Source organism: Wyeomyia smithii, chromosome 3, assembly GCF_029784165.1.
Source record: "Wyeomyia smithii strain HCP4-BCI-WySm-NY-G18 chromosome 3, ASM2978416v1, whole genome shotgun sequence".
Lineage (NCBI taxonomy): Eukaryota > Metazoa > Arthropoda > Insecta > Diptera > Culicidae > Wyeomyia > Wyeomyia smithii.
Genome location: NC_073696.1, coordinates 101760044 through 101782418, shown reverse-complemented (window position 1 = coordinate 101782418; position 22375 = coordinate 101760044). Strand labels below are relative to the sequence as shown.

General features: G+C 38.5%; 3 protein-coding genes across 4 annotated transcripts; 2 read left to right on the top strand and 1 right to left on the bottom strand.

Moving 5' to 3' along the window:
* Window positions 1-5700: 5700 nt before the first annotated feature.
* On the top strand, window positions 5701-8458 carry LOC129727780 (transmembrane protein 53-B). The gene is made up of 4 exons (XM_055685954.1): window positions 5701-6183; window positions 6244-6604; window positions 6663-6806; window positions 6863-8458. The coding sequence occupies exons 1-4, from the start codon at window positions 5960-5962 to the stop codon at window positions 7037-7039; spliced, it is 906 nt and encodes a 301-aa protein (XP_055541929.1). The 5' UTR covers window positions 5701-5959; the 3' UTR covers window positions 7040-8458.
* A 6867-nt stretch (window positions 8459-15325) lies between these two features.
* On the top strand, window positions 15326-20000 carry LOC129730736 (DNA-(apurinic or apyrimidinic site) endonuclease). Its single transcript, XM_055690288.1, has 6 exons — window positions 15326-15589; window positions 15740-16292; window positions 16357-16533; window positions 16593-16664; window positions 17641-17727; window positions 18856-20000. The coding sequence occupies exons 2-6, from the start codon at window positions 15749-15751 to the stop codon at window positions 19800-19802; spliced, it is 1827 nt and encodes a 608-aa protein (XP_055546263.1). The 5' UTR covers window positions 15326-15589; window positions 15740-15748; the 3' UTR covers window positions 19803-20000.
* LOC129730737 (alpha-ketoglutarate-dependent dioxygenase alkB homolog 4) lies at window positions 19989-21476 on the bottom strand. Of its 2 annotated transcripts, none has more exons than XM_055690289.1 (4): window positions 21282-21476; window positions 20592-21220; window positions 20330-20537; window positions 19989-20255 (listed from the first exon to the last, which is right to left on the bottom strand). In XM_055690289.1, exons 1-4 carry the CDS (start codon window positions 21381-21383, stop codon window positions 20241-20243), a joined length of 954 nt encoding a protein of 317 aa, XP_055546264.1. In that variant the 5' UTR covers window positions 21384-21476; the 3' UTR covers window positions 19989-20240. The 2 variants fall into 2 exon arrangements, with proteins under 2 accessions (XP_055546264.1, XP_055546265.1); XM_055690290.1 differs by having other exon boundaries at window positions 20592-21217.
* Window positions 21477-22375: the final 899 nt, after the last annotated feature.

Sequence of the window (22375 nt, the reverse complement as noted above, 5' to 3'; positions counted from 1 at the left end):
CCAATATTTGTGGTAGCCAAGCACGAGGGTCGCCATAAGACTAACTGTGTGATGATCAAACATCGATCTCTTGCTCGTGTCTCCATGTATTGGTGTTAGTGACAAATATGGTAATCGATAGTATGGTGATACGATAGGGTTGTCCCAGTTTATGTATTAATATAAAGTTATGTACTCAGAGTCGTCTACCACAAGTAGCAGCGCAGAAAGTTCTCGTCTCCTTTATCATCTTCCTCCATGCGGTAGAATGAATTAGGCTACTGACATACTGAGGCGTCAAATGAAGCGAAGCGTTGAGCGTTTGAGAAGCGGAATAAACAGAAGCGTTGGGTGAAGCTTCCTATGACATACTGGAGCGAGCGTCGCAAATGGGTTGTGTTGTCATATTCCTAGATTCCAATAGCGGTTTTGTTTAAAGGAAATATGAATTCGTCCAATGAAGATTTTTTTGCTTCTTCAAGCACGGTAAATTACGTTTTTAGTAAACAGAGATTTTTTTATGAAATAAAATAATATTACTGAAGTGAGTTGCGCTACAGACGTAGTAAAAAAAATAAGAAATTATCCTAAATTTTAAACCCGTTGACCCCGAGCAACGTTCAACTAGTTTATAATATCTGTTAGGATTTGAATAACCAATGAGAGCACAGCTAGTTACTCAGCGGCTTGCATTTTCGCGACCAAAGAAGTTTAGCATGCTAGATTTCTGGCCATTCAAATCAAAACTCAACAATATCAATCAATAATATCAGTGCTATTTTCCCGACGACCTGAACAATTTTCCCGATAGTATTTTCTATCCTAATTTTTTCTTTTTTAAGATTTAAGACCAAAATAAAGCAAATATTAAGTAGCTGGCGATATCAGGTTTAGTCTGAACATGGATTTACTACACAACCCTCTTCTGAACATTTTAACATTTTCTAAACGAAAATGTATTTATTTGCTTTTTCCAATTACCAAACCAAAACAGCAAATATAAAGCACCTGGCGACAAAAGATTTAGTCTGAATATGGTATTACCGCGTACATATACGCGCGTCAAAACACTACTCGTTCTGTTTCGCCGCCTCTTCCGACGCGTCTTTGCCGCTCCAGTATGACCGGTTCGAGCGTTTCATATAGACGTTCGAAGAAGTAGTTCTGACGCTTTTGCGACGCTTTTTGCTTCGCTTCATTTGACGCCTCAGTATGTCATTAGCCTTAGATTCTGTTGCAGCGCAGTCGCTCACGTGTTCCATTTATCAGGAGAATATACCAGAAGCGTCATGAAATATCCTTCGGTGCGTTCATTTATTCGTGAAGGACATTATTATAATACGTTGGCGTAGTGAATGGAAAGAGCAGCGATGATGTAAATTGGAGTGAGATGCTCAAAACCAGTTCGCTGCGCGAACACAATCTACCAAAACTGCGGCAACACACATGAGCTAAGAACAGCTTTTATAGTGATGGGTGCGATGCGGAAACGGGTGATTGGGTTGTGGCCAATCAGCCCTCGAATATGCAGAATGAGGATCAACGATCGGTTCTTCAACATCAGCAAACAACACCGACAAACACCCCTATTAGATCTCGCGCGACTGAAGCAGTCTAACGTCGTCGAAAACTACCCGCATCCGCTCAAAGCTGCACTGCCGGAAGAGGACAAGCTGGAGGAAACTCCTCGCGAGGGCTGTTGGAACACTATCAAAACAGCCATCAATAGCGTAGCGGAGAACATCATCAGACATGTTGGACGAACTCAACGAAACCAGTGTTTCGACGACGACTGTAGGGGGGTCATGGATGAGGAGAACACTGCGCGGTCGGCTAAGATGTGCAGTGCTACTTGTCAGGTATAGAAAGACATAGTGTTGGAACGAGAAAACATTAAACAAAATATTATTCCAATTAAACTTACCTGCATTTTACTTTATATTAAACTCAAACTGAATTGCAGCTGCATTTCTGAATACTCTTGTCTCCAACTGACAGGTCTCTTATATATAAGTAAGTTTATAAGTAAGTTTATTTATTAGTTTGAATCGCAACCTTGAAATGGCTACTGCGAGGTACTGTGTAAAAAATACGAAACGATTTGAAACGTTTTGTAAATGCCTAAAGGTGAGAATCCTGACTAAAACTAAATTGCGTGCACGGTAAAAGTGAGTTATTCCAAAACAAATGTATTGGTGAAGCAGGCGGTTGATTAAAATGTATTTTTCTGTGTCTTCAAAGAGATGATATGAACACTCATGCAGTTGAGACAATACGAGGGAAGAAAATATTCATGTATGAGTATCGGCTAACGGTTCAAGAAAGAAAAGGCCAAAATTGGCGAAGATTCACTAGACGGAGGCTTTTTTGATTCGTGCCGATCACCGCGAAATATTAAAAAAGATGGCGGATCGCTCCAAACGAGGAGAGATTCAGCGCAAAAAGGAAAGTTACTACAATAGACAGAAGAAGATGCAGCGAACCCAAATCTTCCGGGAGAAAAAGCGCTGCCTGGAGGAGGATAAGGAGGAAGAGGAGGAGGAGGAGGAGAAGGAGGAGGAGGAAGAGGAAGGGGAGGAGCATGTATAACTGGAACAGCTACATCATTCTCAGGAAACGCGAAAGTTCTATCAGAAACTCAACGCATCCCGCAGAGGCTTTGTGCCGCGAGCCGAAATTTGCCGGGTAAACGATGGTGGTATTCTGACGGACGATCGTGAGGTGACCGAAAGGTGGAAGCAGCACTTCGACGAACACCTGAATAGCGCCCAGGCTGAGAACCATGGCGGTGGAGAAAGCGATCACATCGGTGCTACAAACGTAGAAGACGTGTAAGCCCCAACGATAGGCGAAGTTAAGGTTGACAACAAGCAGCTGAAAAACAATGAATCGGCTGGGGTGCATGGCCTTGGAGCGGAGCCTATAAAGATAGACCCGAAAAGGCTTACCACCTGTTTGCACCGGCCGACTGCAAGAATTTGCGATACAGAACAACTACCGGAAGAGTGAAAGGATGGCGTTATCTGCTCTATCTATAAGAAAGGCGACATATTGGACTATGGGAACTAACGAGATCATCGTCCTTAATGCCGCCAACAAAGTGCTTTCCCAAATCATTTCCGCCGACTCTAGCCAGCAGATTTGTGGGAAGTTATCAGGCCAGCTTCGTGGAAGAACGGTCTACGACGGACCAAATTTTTACCGTACGACAGATCCTCACCCCCATGCATACCTTATTCGCCGACTTCAAAGCCGCGCATGACACTGACCGAAAAGAGCTATGGATGATCATAGACGAAAACGGCTTTCCGGGGACGTAGTGCTGTGTGCGGAACCGGGTGAATTGTCCGGGTCGGGAGTGATGGTCTCTCATGCCTGCTATTTGAGATCGCGATAATTTATTAGAGAGTGTAATAAATCGAGCGGACATCGACACGCTGAGTACGTTTTTCAACAAATCCAGTCAATTCGTTTGCTTTGAGAATGACATGGACATTGTCAACAGAGCAACTGTGACGGTGGCAGAACAAGACATCAGATTAAAACGGGATAAATACGTCTAAAGCGAAGTATTTGCTAGTCGGCGAAACAGAAGCCGACCGACAACGCCTAGACAGTAGCAATACGATCGACGGCGATAAGTTCGAGGTAGTCGACGAGTTTCTCTATCTTGGCTCACTGGTAACTGAGTACAATGATTCCAGCCGTGAGATCCGGAGGCGTATTATCAGCGGTAGCCGTGCCTACTGTGGGCTCCACAAGCAGTTGCGGTCAAACTGACTAAACGTACGAAGTGTAACCTGCAAAAACGCCCATTAACGCCCGTTGTTCTCTATGGGCATGAAACGTGGACAACGCTGAAGGAAGACCTGCGAGTGCCTGCAGTTTCCAAACGGCGGGTACTAAGGACGATCTTTGTGGGCGTGCAGGGGAACGGAATATGGAGGCGGAAGATGAACCATGAGCTAGCGTAACTCAACGGCGAACCCAGTATTCAAAAGATGGCTAAATCTGGACGGATACGTTGGACAGAGAATATTGCAAGAATGCCGGACAACTATACCCTGCGAATATGGTGTTTGCAAGATCAGGCGGGTAGTACATGATGTCCCAGGGATTGGAGAGCAGCAGCCAATAACCGAGTGAATTGGAGAAACTTTGTTAATCAGGCCATGTCGTTCTGATTTCATTTTTTCAAGCCTCATCTCTATTCCACAATACTGTGAACTGCACATCGAAACATTGTTGTAATACTTGGAGGTAGACAAGCATTGGATACACAACAGAGGATTAAAATAGAGAAATGTTCTGTGGTGTAAATTGGGTGGTATATACAGGCATACCTCAGACTAACAAACATAACACGAATTTTTAACAAAATAAATGCGTCTTGTATTTCGGAACTACAAAATATCTCTTTTTTTATGGGGCAGACCAGATGATCCATAGATGTACCTACTACAAAATATGTATAAGATTGTCATGACAGTGCTCCAAACGGCCTACCTATGCATTCAAATTTTCGTTGGTAATCCTCATACTGCTTGATAATTTCATGAAATGACAGGTTTGGCTGAACCAAAAGAGAAATGTGAGAAATTGTGCTCGTTTCATGAGACTTACTTGAACGAAATATTTTCTAATCGTGTGTCTCAGCAATACCTGTTGATGGTAATGCCCTTTCAGAGTTTCACGTGTTTGATAGGAGCTAAGCACATTTTATTACAAACTGTTTTACGAGATGACAACAAGACTGTTTTACTTGAACATCGAAAGCTCTGAATTCACACCACCGTTAGGGGGACGCTTCAACAGATACGGTGATGTACAATGCTGCATTTTATTCCGGCTGGAAATTTGTTTCGTATCAAAGTCTAGCTTGTAATCATTTTTTACACAAATAAGTTTTTACATCCAGCGACCATCCATTCAATCTGCGAGAGAATAACTGCCATAACAGTTGCGTACCTGTCTATAACCAGTGTCAAATATTGTACAACCCGGTGGAATCACTGACGTTTACGTACAACATAAGTGAAGCCAGCATTAGCTGGATCACTGGATCAATTTTACATGCAATTTGACAGCTGATTCATCGAAACACGAAAAAAAGCAGTGTTCATACGTGCATACAGTAATCGGTGTTCAGCGGCAGTGGGTTTATGTGTTATTTTCGGGTGATGTATTTATTGCACATAACGTCGAGTGCTTTGCTTGATGAAACAAAAAATGAACGCGTTGCATTATTATAGAATGTACACAACGTTTATTCTTGCCGATTTCGAACGGCGGTGTTTCTTGCAGGCAGCTGACATCGCGCGATGATTTAATGATTAACATCTCAACGTATGTGTAAATGAAATAAAATATCAACGCTACTTTTGAACATTTACAAAGCTAAGCTGACCTTTTTTTAAAAGATTGATTGAATTGATTCGAGCGCATAACTCTGTACAACATATATTATGTTTCGTTCGTCATGCTTACACTTCTGTGTGAACAAACCTTCAAAAACATAGATGAGACTAGCGCCACTGTCTTTCACGGCAGCTTAAGGAAACAAGGCCGATGCCACCGGGTTGATATTATAGCACCCAGCTCCTTGACGAGTATCGCGCTAAAAACCGGCACAAACGAATGCGCATGCTTAACACACATGTGCACACCACCGGCTAGCGTTTTCCACTGTTATGCATTTGTTTTTCCGGGGAAACTGTCTCTGGAACAGCTGCTATCAGTCAGTTGTGTGGCCCCATGTATTGGTATTGGGTTAGCCGATTGTCAAATATTGACTGACACACGCAATTTTCTTCTGCTGGAGAAAATTCCTTGAAGCTTCTCCAGCAAACTAGTAAAAAACTATATTTTCTAGCAATTGTTTCTTTCCAATGCAAGCTAATTAAATACTTGGTGATAATTAAAAGTTTCCAGTGTTTTGCGTGCTGAAATCCTTAAAGGAAGTACAACTTTTGAGCGAAAAATGTCAGCGACCTACAGCCGAGTGGATGAATTTCCAATGGACGATACGCTGGAGTATTTTATTAAATTCCCTTCGCCAAATTTTAAAACAGAAGCTCCAGGAGCTGAATCTGACTATGTCTTCGTATGTAATGAAACTAACGTTCCAATTGTTTTGCTACTCGGTTGGGCCGGTTGCCAAGACAAATATCTTATGAAGTACTCCAAAATTTACGAAGATCGAGGGTTTGTGCAATTGTAGTGAATAGTTGCGAAATGACAAATATTTATCGATTATGTTTTTAGATTGATAACCATCCGATACACAGCTCCAGTGAATAATTTGTTCTGGAAGCGTAAGGCGATGGTCCAAATAGGAGAGAAAATTCTGAAATTGATCTATGACATGAATTTCGATAGTCATCCGCTGATATTTCATGTGTTTTCAAATGGGGGAGCTTTCCTGTATCAGCACATTGCGCTGGCCAATCGACGCTCGAAAAGGCCTGTCCGAATTTGTGGAATGATTTTTGACTCTGCCCCGGGTGACCGCCGGATTCTTGGACTGTTTCGTGCCATATCAGCCATTTTGGGTAAAGAGAGACGATGCAATGCGTTAGTTTCTGCCTTCATGGCAATCTCCATCATATTTTTATGGACTTTCGAGGTATGTTATTTCTTTTTACAATTAGAATTATCAATACTGAATTAGTTCTTAATTGCAGGATTCTTTTAATTACTTGAGAAATCTTGTTTATTCTGATGGATACGAAGTACAAACTAACCCTTCCCACAATTTGAAATATGAATGTAACGAATGGCCCCAGCTCTTCTTGTACTCTAAAACAGATCGGCTTATACCATACACAGTAAACCTGTCGTAAGTGTCTTCTAATGAACGAATTTCTAAAAAAATATTTTTCAGGACATTGAAAAGTTTGCGGTCTATCGTCAAAAATGTGGCACCGATGTTCGAATGGTATGCTTCGACCGGTCGGAACACGTAAAACACTATATCAGACATCCCCAGGAGTACATATACAGTGTTTGTAAGTTTATCAACGACTGTTTAGCGAACCATTATAACAAATTCAATTGTTAAGATATTGTGCGCGACCAGTTAGATTCCACAAACTTTGTAGAAACGATTTGAAGAAACAACATAACTACAGGTCCCACTCTGCGCTTGACGATATCAACGCCTTTAAGCCAAACAGAGCAGCGAGAGAATTTTGAAAGCACAAAAAATTGTTTTCCTTGGAAAAGCACGTTCAAAACGTAGCAATTGGTTTTTATTTTCAACTCTAGGAGAAAACTTTAAAGCAATTTATCTTCCATTTTGGAGTCTTTAGCACAAAATTACTGAAAACGATATTAGATTACAAAACGAAAGCTTGGTATCGACCCGATAAAATGTGTAAAATATCTATTAAGAAATGAGTTACCTTCAATGATTTTTTTACCGGCAGACACCTTGCAAGAATTGTCTCAACGAGAAAACTCACATGTAGGTGGCGAACCTTTAGACACATCTTAGGTAAATCACAAAGAACAGACGTTCATCTTTTTTTCAAAAGATGTGTAAAAACTTGCAACCGCCATTTACCACTAAGTGGTAATGCTCCCGTTATGTGGCGCTTTTGTCGCTTACAAACCAAGCACTGATATCGATAAAATATCGATACAGCAATATTTATGCAGTGCAACTGGGGCACCACAAGACAGATGTCGTTAGTGTATTAACGTATTTTGATTCAAATTTTTACACACGATTTTCAAATTTCTTTATATGAACATGAATGTATGTTCTCTGTGGGTAAATTGTCCATTCCGCATTGAATAATGTCTGTTTAAATTGTTTAGACCAGAAAAAAAGCTACAAAGATCCTCATATTAGCATCGAAATGGTCAACATTGGTTCGATAATATTTTGCGTTTTACTCTTGTTATATTTTTTCACAGATCGATACAAAGCTTAATCCGTTCAAACAATAGTACCTATTTTTAGCATATTCATTTTCGCGTATTTTTTATAAATAATTAGTGATGATATTGTATGCGCTTCTGCTGATTTACAGTTAGACTCTATTCCGTGATAATAAACTTGGATGCCTTTTTTCCGTCTAGTTGTTATTAAAGAAAAAATAAAATAGGTACCGCTTTCTAATAACGCAACATAATTAGGAGGATATTAAATTTTCGTTCCATTGTACAAGTATGAGTATAAAATATTATTTCCAACAACAAATATATTAGGTCTAACGGAGGAAAGTTTTAGCACTAATCAGTGGTTTATTAAACAATAGTAAAATATGAGAAAATAAACCTAAGGGATGCATAAATCTTTTATATATTTTTCAAACGGGTCGATTAAACGAAAACAGATTTTAAAAAATAGTTTCATAAAGTTTTATTAAAATGAGGATACTAGAAATAAAACTGCAAACTGTTTATGGAGCACTACTTGTGAGGAATATTAAACACGCTCATCTCGAGATCATTTTTTTTAAGTGACGTAATAGTGCTCAAGATACAATAAAAATTCTCTATTGCTTTTATTTAAACTAAAAAACCCCTGGGTTGAGTAAACTGTCAAATTTGTAAGTAAAACAAAGAATATTTTCGTGAACGAAAAATAGTGGAAAACTCGTGAAACTTATGTGTTGTCCTTTGTTCCCGATAGTCAACTGTTTAATTAGGCTTTCCTCGGTTTTCTAGTGAAAATCCAGCAGATTTTCGATGTTCCGATAAAGAGCTACGATCGTTTGAAAAATTTACAGCCAGGTCGGGTAAGATGGACACACTAAGGTAGGGAAAGATGGACACGCGAATTTTCCAAAAATCTTCACATGTAATATCGGTTGTGTACTACAGATGTTTACAAAGTACATCCGCGAGAGAAACCAGCAGATATAAATCACTTAGCAGTTAGAACAGGCCATACAGGCCGTGAATTTTTGCCGTCATCATAACCAACCCTCTCAAACGATTCACGTGATGTATAGATGGACTCTAATAACGTAGAGTAGTGTATGGCCATCACTTAACACATAAATCAATCAGAGTACGTAACGTACTACACAGAAAAATAAAAGTACCCAAATATGCGTATTTTCGACGCAAATCAGCCCTTATGTGCGGCAAAGTACTTTTAGGTAAAAGCACAGATAACAGATATCCAAGCTAGAACAAAAAACTTCAGAAATCGTGTGTAAGATTTCAAATTCTTACTCGTTTGGAATGCTTACGACATCTTTCTGCAACTTGCGACTTGAACCACTTTAGTGATGGCAGCGCTGGATTATAGTCAAAGCTGCCAGATGCATGAAAGTTCTCACAAATAGTAGAGTCGCTGTTTTTGCAACGATACAACACTGTTTTTGTGAGGTTTGTGTATATTTTTTCATATCAACACTAAAACAAACAAATTTATCGCAAATATAAACTGGGATTGAACAAAATTTAGCGATTATGTACAAATTGCGACTGCTCAAAATTTCTACATTAAAAAACGGCAACGCTTCTCATTGCAATAATATCGATAAGAGCTGGAAAACTATCGATTTTATCGAATCATTGACCACTAAGTGTTCTTAGCGCCACCATACTGCGTATTGCGACATGCTAAAAAAACGTTGCGTCTTTTTACACAGGAAGCAAAGTTAGCTTGGATGTCTGTTATCTGTGGTAAAAGTGATCTACCTACTTTTGGATACCTCCACGGAAGTCATCATTTACGTAAATCGGATACCTTGAATCAACAATATCAATATCCAAAACTCCATACCAATTTTTACCCAAAATTGAGTATTCGCATTTTACTAAGCTGTTGCGTTGTTTTCACCAATTTTTATGCGTATTATTTGCCTTAACTAGTGAAAACATTCAGGTTTACGTAAATTTACGTTGCTTTTACGTGTTCACTTGGTAATATTTTCTTTGTGTGTACATCTTTTTTGTGAGTGTCCACCTTTACCATCGTAGTGTCTATCTAACCTACCCCAGGTGTCCGTCTTTCCCAACCATGTCAAAAAATAGCAATTTGTAGTCGTATTTTTGAAGACCCAAAATACATAAAACTAGGAAGAAATTCACTAACACCAGGAATATTTATTACAACAAATGATCTTAAGTTTCAATTTGTGTGACTACTGCGATCTTAATAGCAACATCTGAGTAATTATTTCGGTTAAACCTTACACACTTAGATTTTATTGCCGAGAACTCAACAGCTGATAAATTGGGTTGTTTAGCTGTTCACGGATTTTCGATTTTTATGTATCATCTGAAAGAGTGTAATTTTCTGAGCAAAATGTGATTTTTTAAAACTTTATATCATTATCCTTCGATTTTTGTATGAAGAATAAAAATTCGCTCTAAATCGCTACAATGACAGTTGGTATAGAGCTTTCTACGCCAGAACTCACCAATACAGGCTTAGTCATGTATCATTATAAAATCGATTTGTTTTCAACCAAAAAATCAGCTGATATTCAATTTGGAAAAATATTTTACTTATGAATCCTAGTTCATTAGTGTTACCTGCTTTAACAAACTTTGTTTCAGTGGGAAAATAGATGAAATAAAACTAAAAATCGGCTTGCAACTTGAATACAAGTTCGGGGCAGGAGGAAATTTTTTGTTACCACCAGCGTGTTGATTATTTGCAATCAAAAATAAACCTTGTATTGGTGAAATCAACCACTAACAGTTTTAAATCGTGATTTAAAAAGCGAAGGACAACGATAGAAAAAATTTTTAAATCACGTTTTACTTAGAAAATGCAGATCTTTCAGATGATATAAAAAACTGATATAGCTAAACAACCCAATTTAGCGAAATGTTCTACAAATTTTCGGCAGAATTTTCAAGAACTTCGGCAAACGAAATTCAATACCTGCCGGTTTACGGTAGATCGATGCTGAATGTTCGTCGAAATATATTGCTGACATTTGTTAAAAAATTCGCCGAGCTCCATCAGCTGTTGGGAAGTTTGCCGAGATAAATTAAGTGTGTAGGGTGTCCGTCTTTACCTACTTTTTCCCTACACACTTAGATATTATCATCGAGTACGGTAAAATAAATTACCGAGATTTCAAAAGCTGAGATCTCGATAAAAATCTCGGTAATACATCAAAATACCGAGGTTCTGTAAAAGTAACAATTGAAAACTTGTCAAACTTCAACGAGATACTCGGTAGTATTTTATCGGGATACTCGTAAATTAAGGCCGAGACTCGTTTCAATTTACTGAACACTCGGAAATTTCAACAGTCAAATTATTACGAAAACTTCAGTAAAATTTACTGAAATACGTATTTTGCGATTTTTCGGATAAATCCATAAAACGATCAAAACAATTGATTATCCGTATAATTTTATTAATTATTGAGTTTTAAATGATTCAACTAATTACAGCATTGGTAGAAACGGGAGAGTCATGTTACTTCCTGAAAATAAAACAACATCCATTACTCTACTACCTCCATCCTACGGAGCGAGTCGTCAACCTACGAAATTTGGTAAAAAAAGAATTAAGGGGCCGTTCCTAAACCACGTGGTCATATTTTGATCACTTTTTATACCCCCCGTACCCCCCCCCCCCCACCCACCGTGGTCTTTCGTGGTGTTTTGGCCATCCCCCCCCCCCTTGCGACTTTAACCACAGACAAACAGACGTACCACCACAGACAAACAGACGTACCACTGCATACAAAATTCTAAGAAAATTGTGGTTCCGATCAACTTGTGCGACACCTACTGGACATATTCCGCAAAAGATATACTTTCAGCTTTTCTGCTGATTTTGGCAACACGGTGCTCGAATACTGTCAACTGAGTTCAGCGCCATCACCGCTGCGGCGGGAATATTCCGCATAACTGAAACTCATTCGAAATGACCGTTTTTTTGATCCACGGAAATAAATCTCGTGGTACGTCTGTTTGTCTGTGCTTTAACCACGTGATATTTTCATTGGTCAAGTGCCAAAAATTCGCTTAAATTTTTTACATTTCTATTATTAAACTTTCAGTACATTCTATATTTCTAAAATGCAAAAACTTCATTCTTGACTTGGTGGCAACAATAAATTATAAGTCAGGAGAAAAGATCACATGGTCATTTTGTTAACCCCCCACCACCGTGCGTGGTCTTTTTACAACATATTACAACATATAATTACCGGAAAAGTTATGTGAATATTTTCCACTGTCATTTTCACGTAGATTCTACGTGATTGTCTTTCGAGTTCATCATGTTCTGGTGAGATAATTTATTCTAATGACTCTTATACAGCAGACATATGCATTTTATGTGAATTTCACGTAGAATTCAACTACCGGTAAAATGGAAAGCATTCAATTATTTGCTAGCTGCTACGTTTGCTACAATGTAAAATTTCCAAATTTTGTTTCCCCAATTCTTAAGAGACGGCAAATAATTTTTAGAAATTAGAAATGTGTTGCTTGATAAATCGCACGGCCATGCAAAATCGCCGGTTCGTAAATGATTCAAACGACATAAAAAAGGACAAATATTACGATATTTGCCGGCGATAACTATTGTAAGCTGCAACTGTTTATGTATAAGAAACTCCTCGACCTTTGAACTGAATCTGTGTGAAACCTGTAAGCTCAAGGCTCGATGTCAAATTCGTACGGTTTTTCGAAAGCTCACTAATTGGCAAGCCGTCGAGAAATTCTATTTTATTGTCAGAGACTGAGTTAAGCCTGTAGTACACTCTTTGACCGAGCGTCAAATATTTTTCACTTTTTGACAGATAAAAATTTGGTCAAAGATAATTATTTGTCACTCTCCAATTTTAACATGGGGCAAACACGGGCAAACAACAACCATGATGTCGAATAAATTTGACCATTATGTCAGAAGGTCAAATATATTTGACCATTAGACAAAGAGTGTACTACAGGCTTTAGACAACAGCTTCGCCATTTTGATTTCTCTGTATTTTCACATAGAGAGTTCACGTGATACTTCCTCTATGACATTCTGTTTGACGTTGCCAAGTAGATACTACGTGTTAAAACATAGTATGCATGTGATTTTTACGTAGATGTTATGTTTGTCACATAAATCATGAAAAATGACAGAAAATGAATAAGTACAGGAAATTTCACGTAACAATAATGTGAAAAATATTTTGAGTGTCAAAAAGTTATTTACAAAATCAATGCAGCATTTTTCGAGTAGGAACGAGACAAATGCAGTGCTGCCTGCGCAGGTACACATTGCCGTGAAAAACAACTCAATCAGTGATTTTATTCAGAGGGTGGTACCATTCGAGCAGTTCATTTTGTACCAACGTTTTTGGAAGATTTCTTCCTGAGTGTTACGTATGTCTTATGTATGTGGACTGTACTCTCCCTCATTCCTGAGTTCTTTACGTAATAAACAAATGCTCCCTACATTGCTTACGTACAGAGATGCCAGACTTTTTTTTGGCAAGTCTGTATAATCCATTAAAATGTCTGTATAAGTCTGTATACCGCTGCGAAAAAAAATTACCGATACATTGATACCTAATTATTTGTCGACCTGTCAGATTGTTTTGTTTTATTGCTTGTTTTGATTGTTCTTTTTCGAGTCTATCATAGTTGGTCGATTAATTGATAACTAATTTATCTTTCAAATCTAAGTAACACATAGAAGTAAGAGTCTTTCCCGTGATAAAAATCGTCGTTCGTCGTAATGTAGCTAAACTGATACATGATGGCAGAAGTCTCGCGGTTATAAAAATAGTACCTTCAAGGTTTGGGACATTTTAAGCAATTCTTCAACGTTGGATATTGCTCCGAATAGAACAAACGGTCTTTTCACCAATATAACCTGCATGGCAATCGATCGAGACAATCAGCTGTTTGTTACTGGGGGCGAAACAAGCAGATTAGTGCCCACGGGGCCGATAAAAACCCCGATAGCCTGACTCGATTCCCGTTGTCATGATTTCACTCTCAAAAACGCAAGATTAATATGTTCAGCATATGTTCAGTATATGTTTTTGTACAGTACGCACACCAGAAAATCCGTCATCATCCGTCACCAAACACTACGAAGGATTTAAATTGTATCGATTGCATGTATTGGGCACTGTACATCGATACAAATGTTTCCGTTCATTATCACGAATAAAAGCCCGACTTAATACGGCATCGCAGGACACACAACATGCGGTTGTTCATTTTGAAGAGATGTTTTTTGTGTTTTCAAATCGTCTGCAATAATGATGTTGGGCTGAAATTTTTATGGAATATTGTTACATGTTGTTTGTCATGTAATTGATTAGGAAATTATTGATTTGATGAAAGATCAAATACTTACTGCTAGCAAACGAATAAAAAGCGACACCAATTGTTCTTCGGAAACAGATAATATCGCTGTTGAAAACTTTTGACATATACATATACTCAGGGGTGAGTAAACATCATGGATAATAACTCAAAACTGAGTAAACATGGTAATTATGAAAATTTGGGTAAATGTTACTCAATTATCCAGTACCCGAAAACTCACTTTTTGACATTTTGCATAAGAATACCAAACTGAGTAGATACTAATCAAATTAGAGTTAAAATAAAGCAGCGTGTGTATTATACTAAATGTCTGTATAAAATCTGTAGGCTTATGCGTGTCTGTATCGCAACACAGAAAGTCTGTATAATACAGATTTGTCTGTATATCTGGCATCTCCTCTTACGTATGTAAATAACTGGCAACGCTTATCAGAAATGAATGCTCTCCACCAGGGATTCCAAATGTCTAGATTTGTCTGCAAATCGCAGATTTTCAAAGTCCGTGTGCAGATTTTTATTGATTTGCAGATATTTGCACAGAGGATATTCACTGCTGTCAAATTTCATATATGTGTGCGTTATCGCAGATCAACTCTGGTCCACGTTTGTTGGTCCATGATGTTTGTAACTATGAACAATAATGGGGTAAAAATCACTACACAACACATTCATGAAAGTTTTCCGCGGTTTCTCGAGTTTTGATAATAAAACGTTCCAATTCTATAATATTTCACATCGATCAATTTCATGACCAAAATGAACAAAAACCAAAACAAACGCCATATTGCCGAATATGTCGGTTACACGATGTTTGACAGATAGATTCCCCCTGTATTTGCAGTTTTTCCACAGTTTCTGCAGATTTTTGTCAAATGTCTCCTATATTTGCGCAGATTTTCTCAAAATATGTGCAGATTTTTGCAGACTTTTGCCTACGCGAGTGAAATTTTTTCGAATCACGGATAGAGTTTCTCAGATTTCGAGCACATTTCTCCGGTTTTTCGAGCAGTTGGAGACATTTTTCTAATACATCTGGCATCTCTGCCCTCCACATTTTATGTCAGTAAATTCAAACGTCGTCTGCTTTGTACTGAACGCGCCTTTTCTTTCCACCCGGCATCTGGTGAGAAGAAGCAACATAAAAAATCAGAACAACCAGTAGTCTGCTGCTCCGGTTTTTGAAGTTACCGCCTGTTTTGTGGTGAGGTGCGACGCGCTATTTTAATTTTAAGCATTTTACTATTGAAACAAGTATTTCAACATTAAAAGTGCGATAAAGTTATAAAACGACAGTGCTTCGTTGATTTCTCCATAAATAAAATCAGCGTGCTTCAGAGAAAAGGTATGCAAAGATGGATACTATTTACCCCATGGCGGAGTCCCATTTTTTTTTTCGATTCAAACCTAAAACTAATGACGCGTTTCACTGCAAATATCTATTTGAAAAGCTTTAGTTTTTTTTACAAAAAAATCTTGTATTTTTCGATCGCAGTACTTCACAATGGAATCTAAACCCAAAAGAGGTCGTCCGGGAAAAAAAGTTGACGCTGAAGCAGAGGTAAACAGTGTTGTATCTGAGCCGGCGAAAAATGGTAAGAAGAAGGCACCAGCTAAGAGTACCAAAGCGACAAAAGAGGTACCGGAGTTGGCCGAGGTAACAGAACAAATTGTCGAAGAAAAAAAGAAACCAGGACGCAAAGCAAAACCGGTGGTTCAAAACGAAGTTGATCCTTTGGAAACGCCAGAAGAACCCGTCAAAGGTCGAAAGGGACGTAAACCAGCAGCTGCAAAGGAAGATTCATCAGCTGTAGAAGAACCTCCTGTGAAAAAAGGACGTGGTAAAAAAGCTGCTCCTGAGGATAAAAGTCCCGAACAAGCTGAAGTGCCGTCATCGCCACTGAAAAAAGGAAAAGCTCTACTGGAAAACGGAAATACATCACCACCTAAAGCAAAAGGACGAGGTAAAGCTGCAAAAGAGACCGCCGAACCGGAAGTCGCAGTGCCGGCCAAACGTGGACGAGGCAAAGGGAAAGCAGAACCCAATGGTACAACAGTTTATATGTTAATTCACAATTATTACTATTTGTACATATGTTTTTTTCTTCCTAGAACAAGCAGAAGAACTAGAACAATCCCCTCCAAAAAAATCTAAATTTGATTCACCTCCTAAAAAAACCAGCCCCAAAAAGACGGTACAAGAAACACTTAACACCGAATTGAAAGAATCATCTACGGCTGCCAAAGCGTCAGGTCGAGGACGCAAGAAGGCAATCTCCACCGAAGAAAGTAAGTAATATGCTATAAACTTTTGAGTGTTGAATAACTACCACCGTAATCACTTCCAGAACCTACGTCGCCCGTCAAATCGCCATCAGCACCGGCAAAACGAGGACGTGGTAGAAAGGCAGCAGCTGAGGGTAATTAGATTCTAGACGACTACTGGACTTTAACCACTGTGTCACGTTGCACGCGTGGATATTGATTTGTTTAACGACTTTTACTACGTTTTTTTCTTTTTCCCATTGATTCTGTCATTTAGTTTATAAAATAACCGAAGAAATGGTCGGTTCTAGGTGAAATTCTGTTAGGTTCTGCAGTAATCAGTATTTTTCTCGTATCGAAACAATCTACTTTTCCCAAGTGCCAAAGCATACAGCGAAAAGCTGATGATCTATCCAAATGCAAACAGTTCCAGTTACCTTTTCTTCAAAAGATAGTGTCTAGCATAGATTTTCTGTGTCACTTTTACCAAAACAAGCAAGTAATATAGGACCTTACATGTGGGAAAACCAAACAATGCATTCAACGCAGCGTGGCAAGAAAATTCACTAATTTTACATATGACCAAACATACCCGCATTTTTTAATGTTTTAGTACTATAATTTAAACTAACTTTACGTTGCAAATTTTAATCAATAAAAATAGAAATATTTCTGTGAAGATTGACTAGCTCGAACTACTTTAGTTTTAAAAACTACTACCGAACATTAACCAAATCTAATCGGCAACGGAGTTTTCCAATCTAGATCGCGATCGACCATTTCCTGAATCATTATGCACGTGAAAGACCGCCAGGTTAGTGAAATTTGTTCTTAAAATGCCGCTCAATAGAACATGTGTGATTTGTTAAATTTGTGTCCGAGCTGTGTCGTGTTTCCAACCCCCTGATCTTCCTCTATCAATAGAAAACCATTGAGCAGATTTGTTGCTCATTCAGTGGTGTTTGCGATTTCACTAATCTGCTTCTTTCTTATTTCTTCTCTATTTAGTCATCTATTTTTTCTATTTTTCCTTCTGTTGCGTGTTGCATGCTTAGTTAGTTTTTCGTTTCACGTAGAATATTTCAAGGAACAAAATCCAAAAGATTAATTGTTTCTTTTCTTCAAATGCAGGTACAGCCGTGAAAAAAGTTTCTAAAAAAGCATCGTTGAAAGCAAAACAGACAGATGATAATGATGATCTTTCACCGACCAATGGAGGTAAGTTTGTCAACGAAATTCATTTCAAACTTAACATAAACTATATAAATTGCCTGTTAAACTAAATAACTTACCTATTTGTTTTATTCTTTCCAATGTAAGGCGTCGGCCTAGTGTTGTTGATTAAATCTTTGTCAATCACACCGTAGGTCTGGGCTCGATCCCCAACGCCGAGATGTCATATTGTGTTGACAATATGATACACATTAAAAAAATATCTTCATTTCTGTTTTCAACTTTCCATTTTTTCGATTTCTTTATGGCATTACTCTTAATTATTTACCATTTCAATTTTTCAGTATTCCTCTTTACTGGTTTTCGGTTTTATTTCTCAGCTCCTTTTTCTAAAATATGCCTATCTCTTTTTTTTTCTTTCTAATTTACGTTTTTTTCGGGTTTGGTTTCTTCATTTTTTTTTTGGTTTTAGTTTTTCAACAATAATAACAATTATTTGAATTTATTTTTTATAGATGTTAATGAGAAAACTTTACAATTTCTCCAAATAAGTAACCTTTGCTTAGACTATGTTAAATTGTTTAACATCTGCTTGTCAATCTAATTTTTTGTTTAAGTTGTGAATCAGATAATTATTATCAGGTACATTGTTTGATTGTCAATATAAAATTATGCAATTAGGCAAAATTACATTGGTTCCTACTTGCGTTAGCCGCTGTTCATTTAATGTGCCAACGTTTCACTAAAAACATTCCGAGCATTTGATTTTCCATTGTCAACAAAATATGCCACAATAGCAATATTCTCTGCGTCTATAATAATTACCTACCTATCGATAGGTTGTTTAGTCATACAAACCAAGTTTCAAATATGTTTCTGAACAATTTTATCAATAGTGTCGTAGGTAAATTATACAAATTGTTTCGTTCTCCCAGGTTTGAACTACTGAATAGGTAGCTATATGTTTTCGAATATATAACACAACTTGACAAAATTTGGAATCAATTGATGAAGTACTGAAATTAATTAGTGAATAAATTTACAAATTCGTTGTAACAAAATATGGCAGGACGAACAAGATCTCTACTGCAGAGGCTGCGTGGATGTAAGCGTTTTTAATGGTGACAATTGAAACCCGAAATTAAATGTTTGTTTTGTTTTGGTTACTTACAGTAACTCAACGCAGGAAGAAAAAGGAAGTGCTCCAACATAACGGCGATGACCACGATGATGATTCAGCCGAACCAAAAGCAAAGAAATCGAAAACTGAGAAGAAACCAGCAGCGCCGAAAATAAACAAATCAGAAACTGACTATGCAAAACTGAACTTCGAAGTGGAAGGAAATAAAGAGTACAATTTCAAAATCTCCAGCTGGAATGTGGCTGGTCTTCGTGGATGGATAGGCAAGGGCGGCTTGGAGTATTTCGAACATGAGAAGCCGGATATTCTGTGTGTACAGGAAACTAAGTGCTCGGAGGATCAATTACCGGAAGAAGCCCGTCACATCAAGGGCTACCATCCGTACTGGTTATGCAAACCAGGAGGTTACGCAGGAGTCGCTATTTACTCGAAGAAAATGCCTATCAATGTCGCTTATGGTCTAGGCGACGAAGAACAAGATGCCGATGGCCGATTGCTGACGGCAGAGTATGAAAAGTTTTATTTGGTTTGCGTATATGTTCCCAACGCAGGACGAAAGTTGGTCACACTGCCGAAGCGTATGCGATGGGATGAAAAGTTTCATAAGTACCTACAGGAGTTAGATGCCAAGAAGCCCGTTATTGTGTGCGGAGACATGAATGTCGCTCATGAAGAAATTGATTTAGCTAATCCAAAAACTAACAAGAAGAATGCCGGTTTCACTCAGGAAGAAAGAGACGGAATGAGTAAATTGTTGTCGCTGGGTTTTGTCGATACATTCCGGCAACTTTATCCGGAACAAAAGAGCGCCTACACTTTTTGGACTTATATGGGGAACGCTCGTTCGAAGAATGTAGGTTGGCGACTGGATTATTTCATTGCATCTGAACGACTTCAAAAGAAGGTCGTCGATAACGTGATGCGCTCGAAAGTTTACGGTAGTGATCATTGTCCGATTACGTTGTTTCTCAATATTTAATCAGGCGGAATGCTGCGACTAAAATCTGTATTAATAAGTTTTTATACTCAAAAATATACGGTTTATGTTATTTTAGGTTTATTTAAGCTGTTTCCTTTGGACCTGTGCTCAGAGTTAGCATTTAAAACCGATTATTGCGTGGTATCATAATCAAAAAACGATGAAATAAAAACAGTTTGTAACAAGTTAACCAGCTTATAGCGAATTTCTTTATTCCACTGTGTGCGGGCAAAACTGCCGAGGAATAATAAAACGTCAACGCCATTCAAGACGCAAGTAAGAAAGAGATGCCAGATATTGTTTACGAACTTAGCACGTGCGGTGGTGGGTTGAAGCTGACAAATTTTACAGTGCGCTTCGGGCAGCACGCCAGGTCAAAACTGGGTCAAAATCGAGCAAATGAAGAAGGGTTTTGACAGCAGTTAGTGCGCTTCCAGGTCAAAACGAGGTGAGCTGGTGGAATAAAGAAATTCGCTATTACTCTTATCACATTATACTTTATTGTCCAGCACAATTTACTAACTCACATTATGCGGGTTTACCTCCGAATGATTCCAAAAATTCTGGGCTAACTGAAAAACTTGCTGACTTTTGCTGTATTCACTTCCACCTTTGATGTACATTGGAGTAAACTCCCGATATGCCAAACAAACGCGTCTCTCCCTGATGTCTTCTCGTAGAACAGCATGTTCCCACTGGTACCGTGGTGAGCCATACATAACAAGTAGAGAACGTCTGAAAATAATCTTAAATTTACAAAATGTCAACCAACCGAACAAGGAAACTGACCTCGGCATAGGAATCCGAACTATTCGTTCATCAAATCGATCTAATTCTTCCTCATTTGGCAAATTCATAATAAGCTCATCTTTATACTTATCAACGAAGTGTAAGTTATACCGGTTTTTCTCTCCGTTGCGACGAAATCGGGACATAGTTAAAACCGAATCGCTTAACAAATTGACAGTGACGACCCGCTCGCCCCAAATCCAGCAGTCATCGATATGAGGGTCAATGGAAGCCCCCCGCTCTGGTGTGTACTCCAGCGAGCACTGTTCAATTGTCTGGAACCCTTTCATTAGTGGCACGTCGTTAAATTTCGTTTGAACAAATTCAGAAAATTGTGGAAAACCTGCGAAATCACCGGGTTTAATTTTAGTTTTTTTGAAGTTGGTCTTCGGTCCAAAGTTCTGCTTGCGACGACCACTTTGAGAAATATCCCACGGCATCTCATCGATGCCCCTCATTAGACGATTTTCCTCATCGGCAGTTATAAAATCGAGTTCTATATAGATGCCCGAATATTCTTCACCTTCATCACCGTTGTGGCTACGCTCGTGATCTGCCATTACCGTGTCGGTGTCCCACCCAGGGTAGATTCGGTTACAATGAGGGCAGAATGTGTAAGCCTTGAGCTTCTTAAACAGTAGTGAAAATGTTTCTGCGTTCAATCAAATTGTATTCATCATCAGCACCTACCTGGAATATCTGGCTGTAATCGATTCGATCTATATCGAAATCTTTTTCACAGCTGAGACAGGTGCGACGTCCCTTACAGCCACATGGTCGCGGATGATCCATTTTAATTTAGGCTAGATAATTACTGCTTTTCACTACATTTAACTTCAGCAGAGAAAACCATCAGGAACACGCACTCATTTGTTTACATTTCTATTAACGTCAGTTTTACCAAGATAACATCAGTTAGCTGAGGTATGCGCAAATTTCAGTTGAGAATGTACACTGAAAATAAATCGCACGCTAATCCCTAATGCTCCTTACATATGAATGCCAATAAACGAACATAATCATTCTAATTTGTCGACCCATAACGATTCTTATTGGAATCCACGGTATTTTAACGTGTTTTGGCATTTGACGTGTGTAAGCATTGAAATCTGAGTGTAAAATGATTGATTTTGGTATGCATGACATGGCAAACCGAAATGTAAGACACTTGATTTTGTGCTGTTAACTGAAACGCAAGTGTGTTCCACGAAGATATGAAATGTTTCATCTATTAGCACAGAAGTAAGTGGAATCCACTTGGCAGTAACGTGTCGTTTTTTTACAGTGTAGTTGGCTCGGTGATCCGACGCTCAACGACGGGGCGAGAAGCGACTTGTTCAGGGGGCTCTTGTGGCTGTCAAACTCCTTACATTTTCCATCTACCACTCATTGATTCTGGTACCAGCGTTTCTGGCACCCACTTTTGGTTGGTTTGCCCTAAAACAAGTGAAATAGGGTAAACGTCCCATTTTATCGGTAGACTTATTTCAAGTAAATGTCGTTTTAGATGCGAAAAAACAAGAGCTCAACATTTATTTTCAGTACAATGTGCACTTTCAATGAATAAGATAAGTTTTGTAAGCATTTGAAATGAAATATTACCGCCGTGATGAATTTATGATTGGTAGGCAAAATGTTGACGTTTATAGGCCCCTGGACTTGTTCGCCACCTTGCTATCAGTTTCAGTTCGTTTGTTTTCATTTTAACGGTGATGCTACACTTTGCATTTAATAAACGAATATTTTGTGATATGATGCAGAAAAGCTATTTTTCAACCACATAA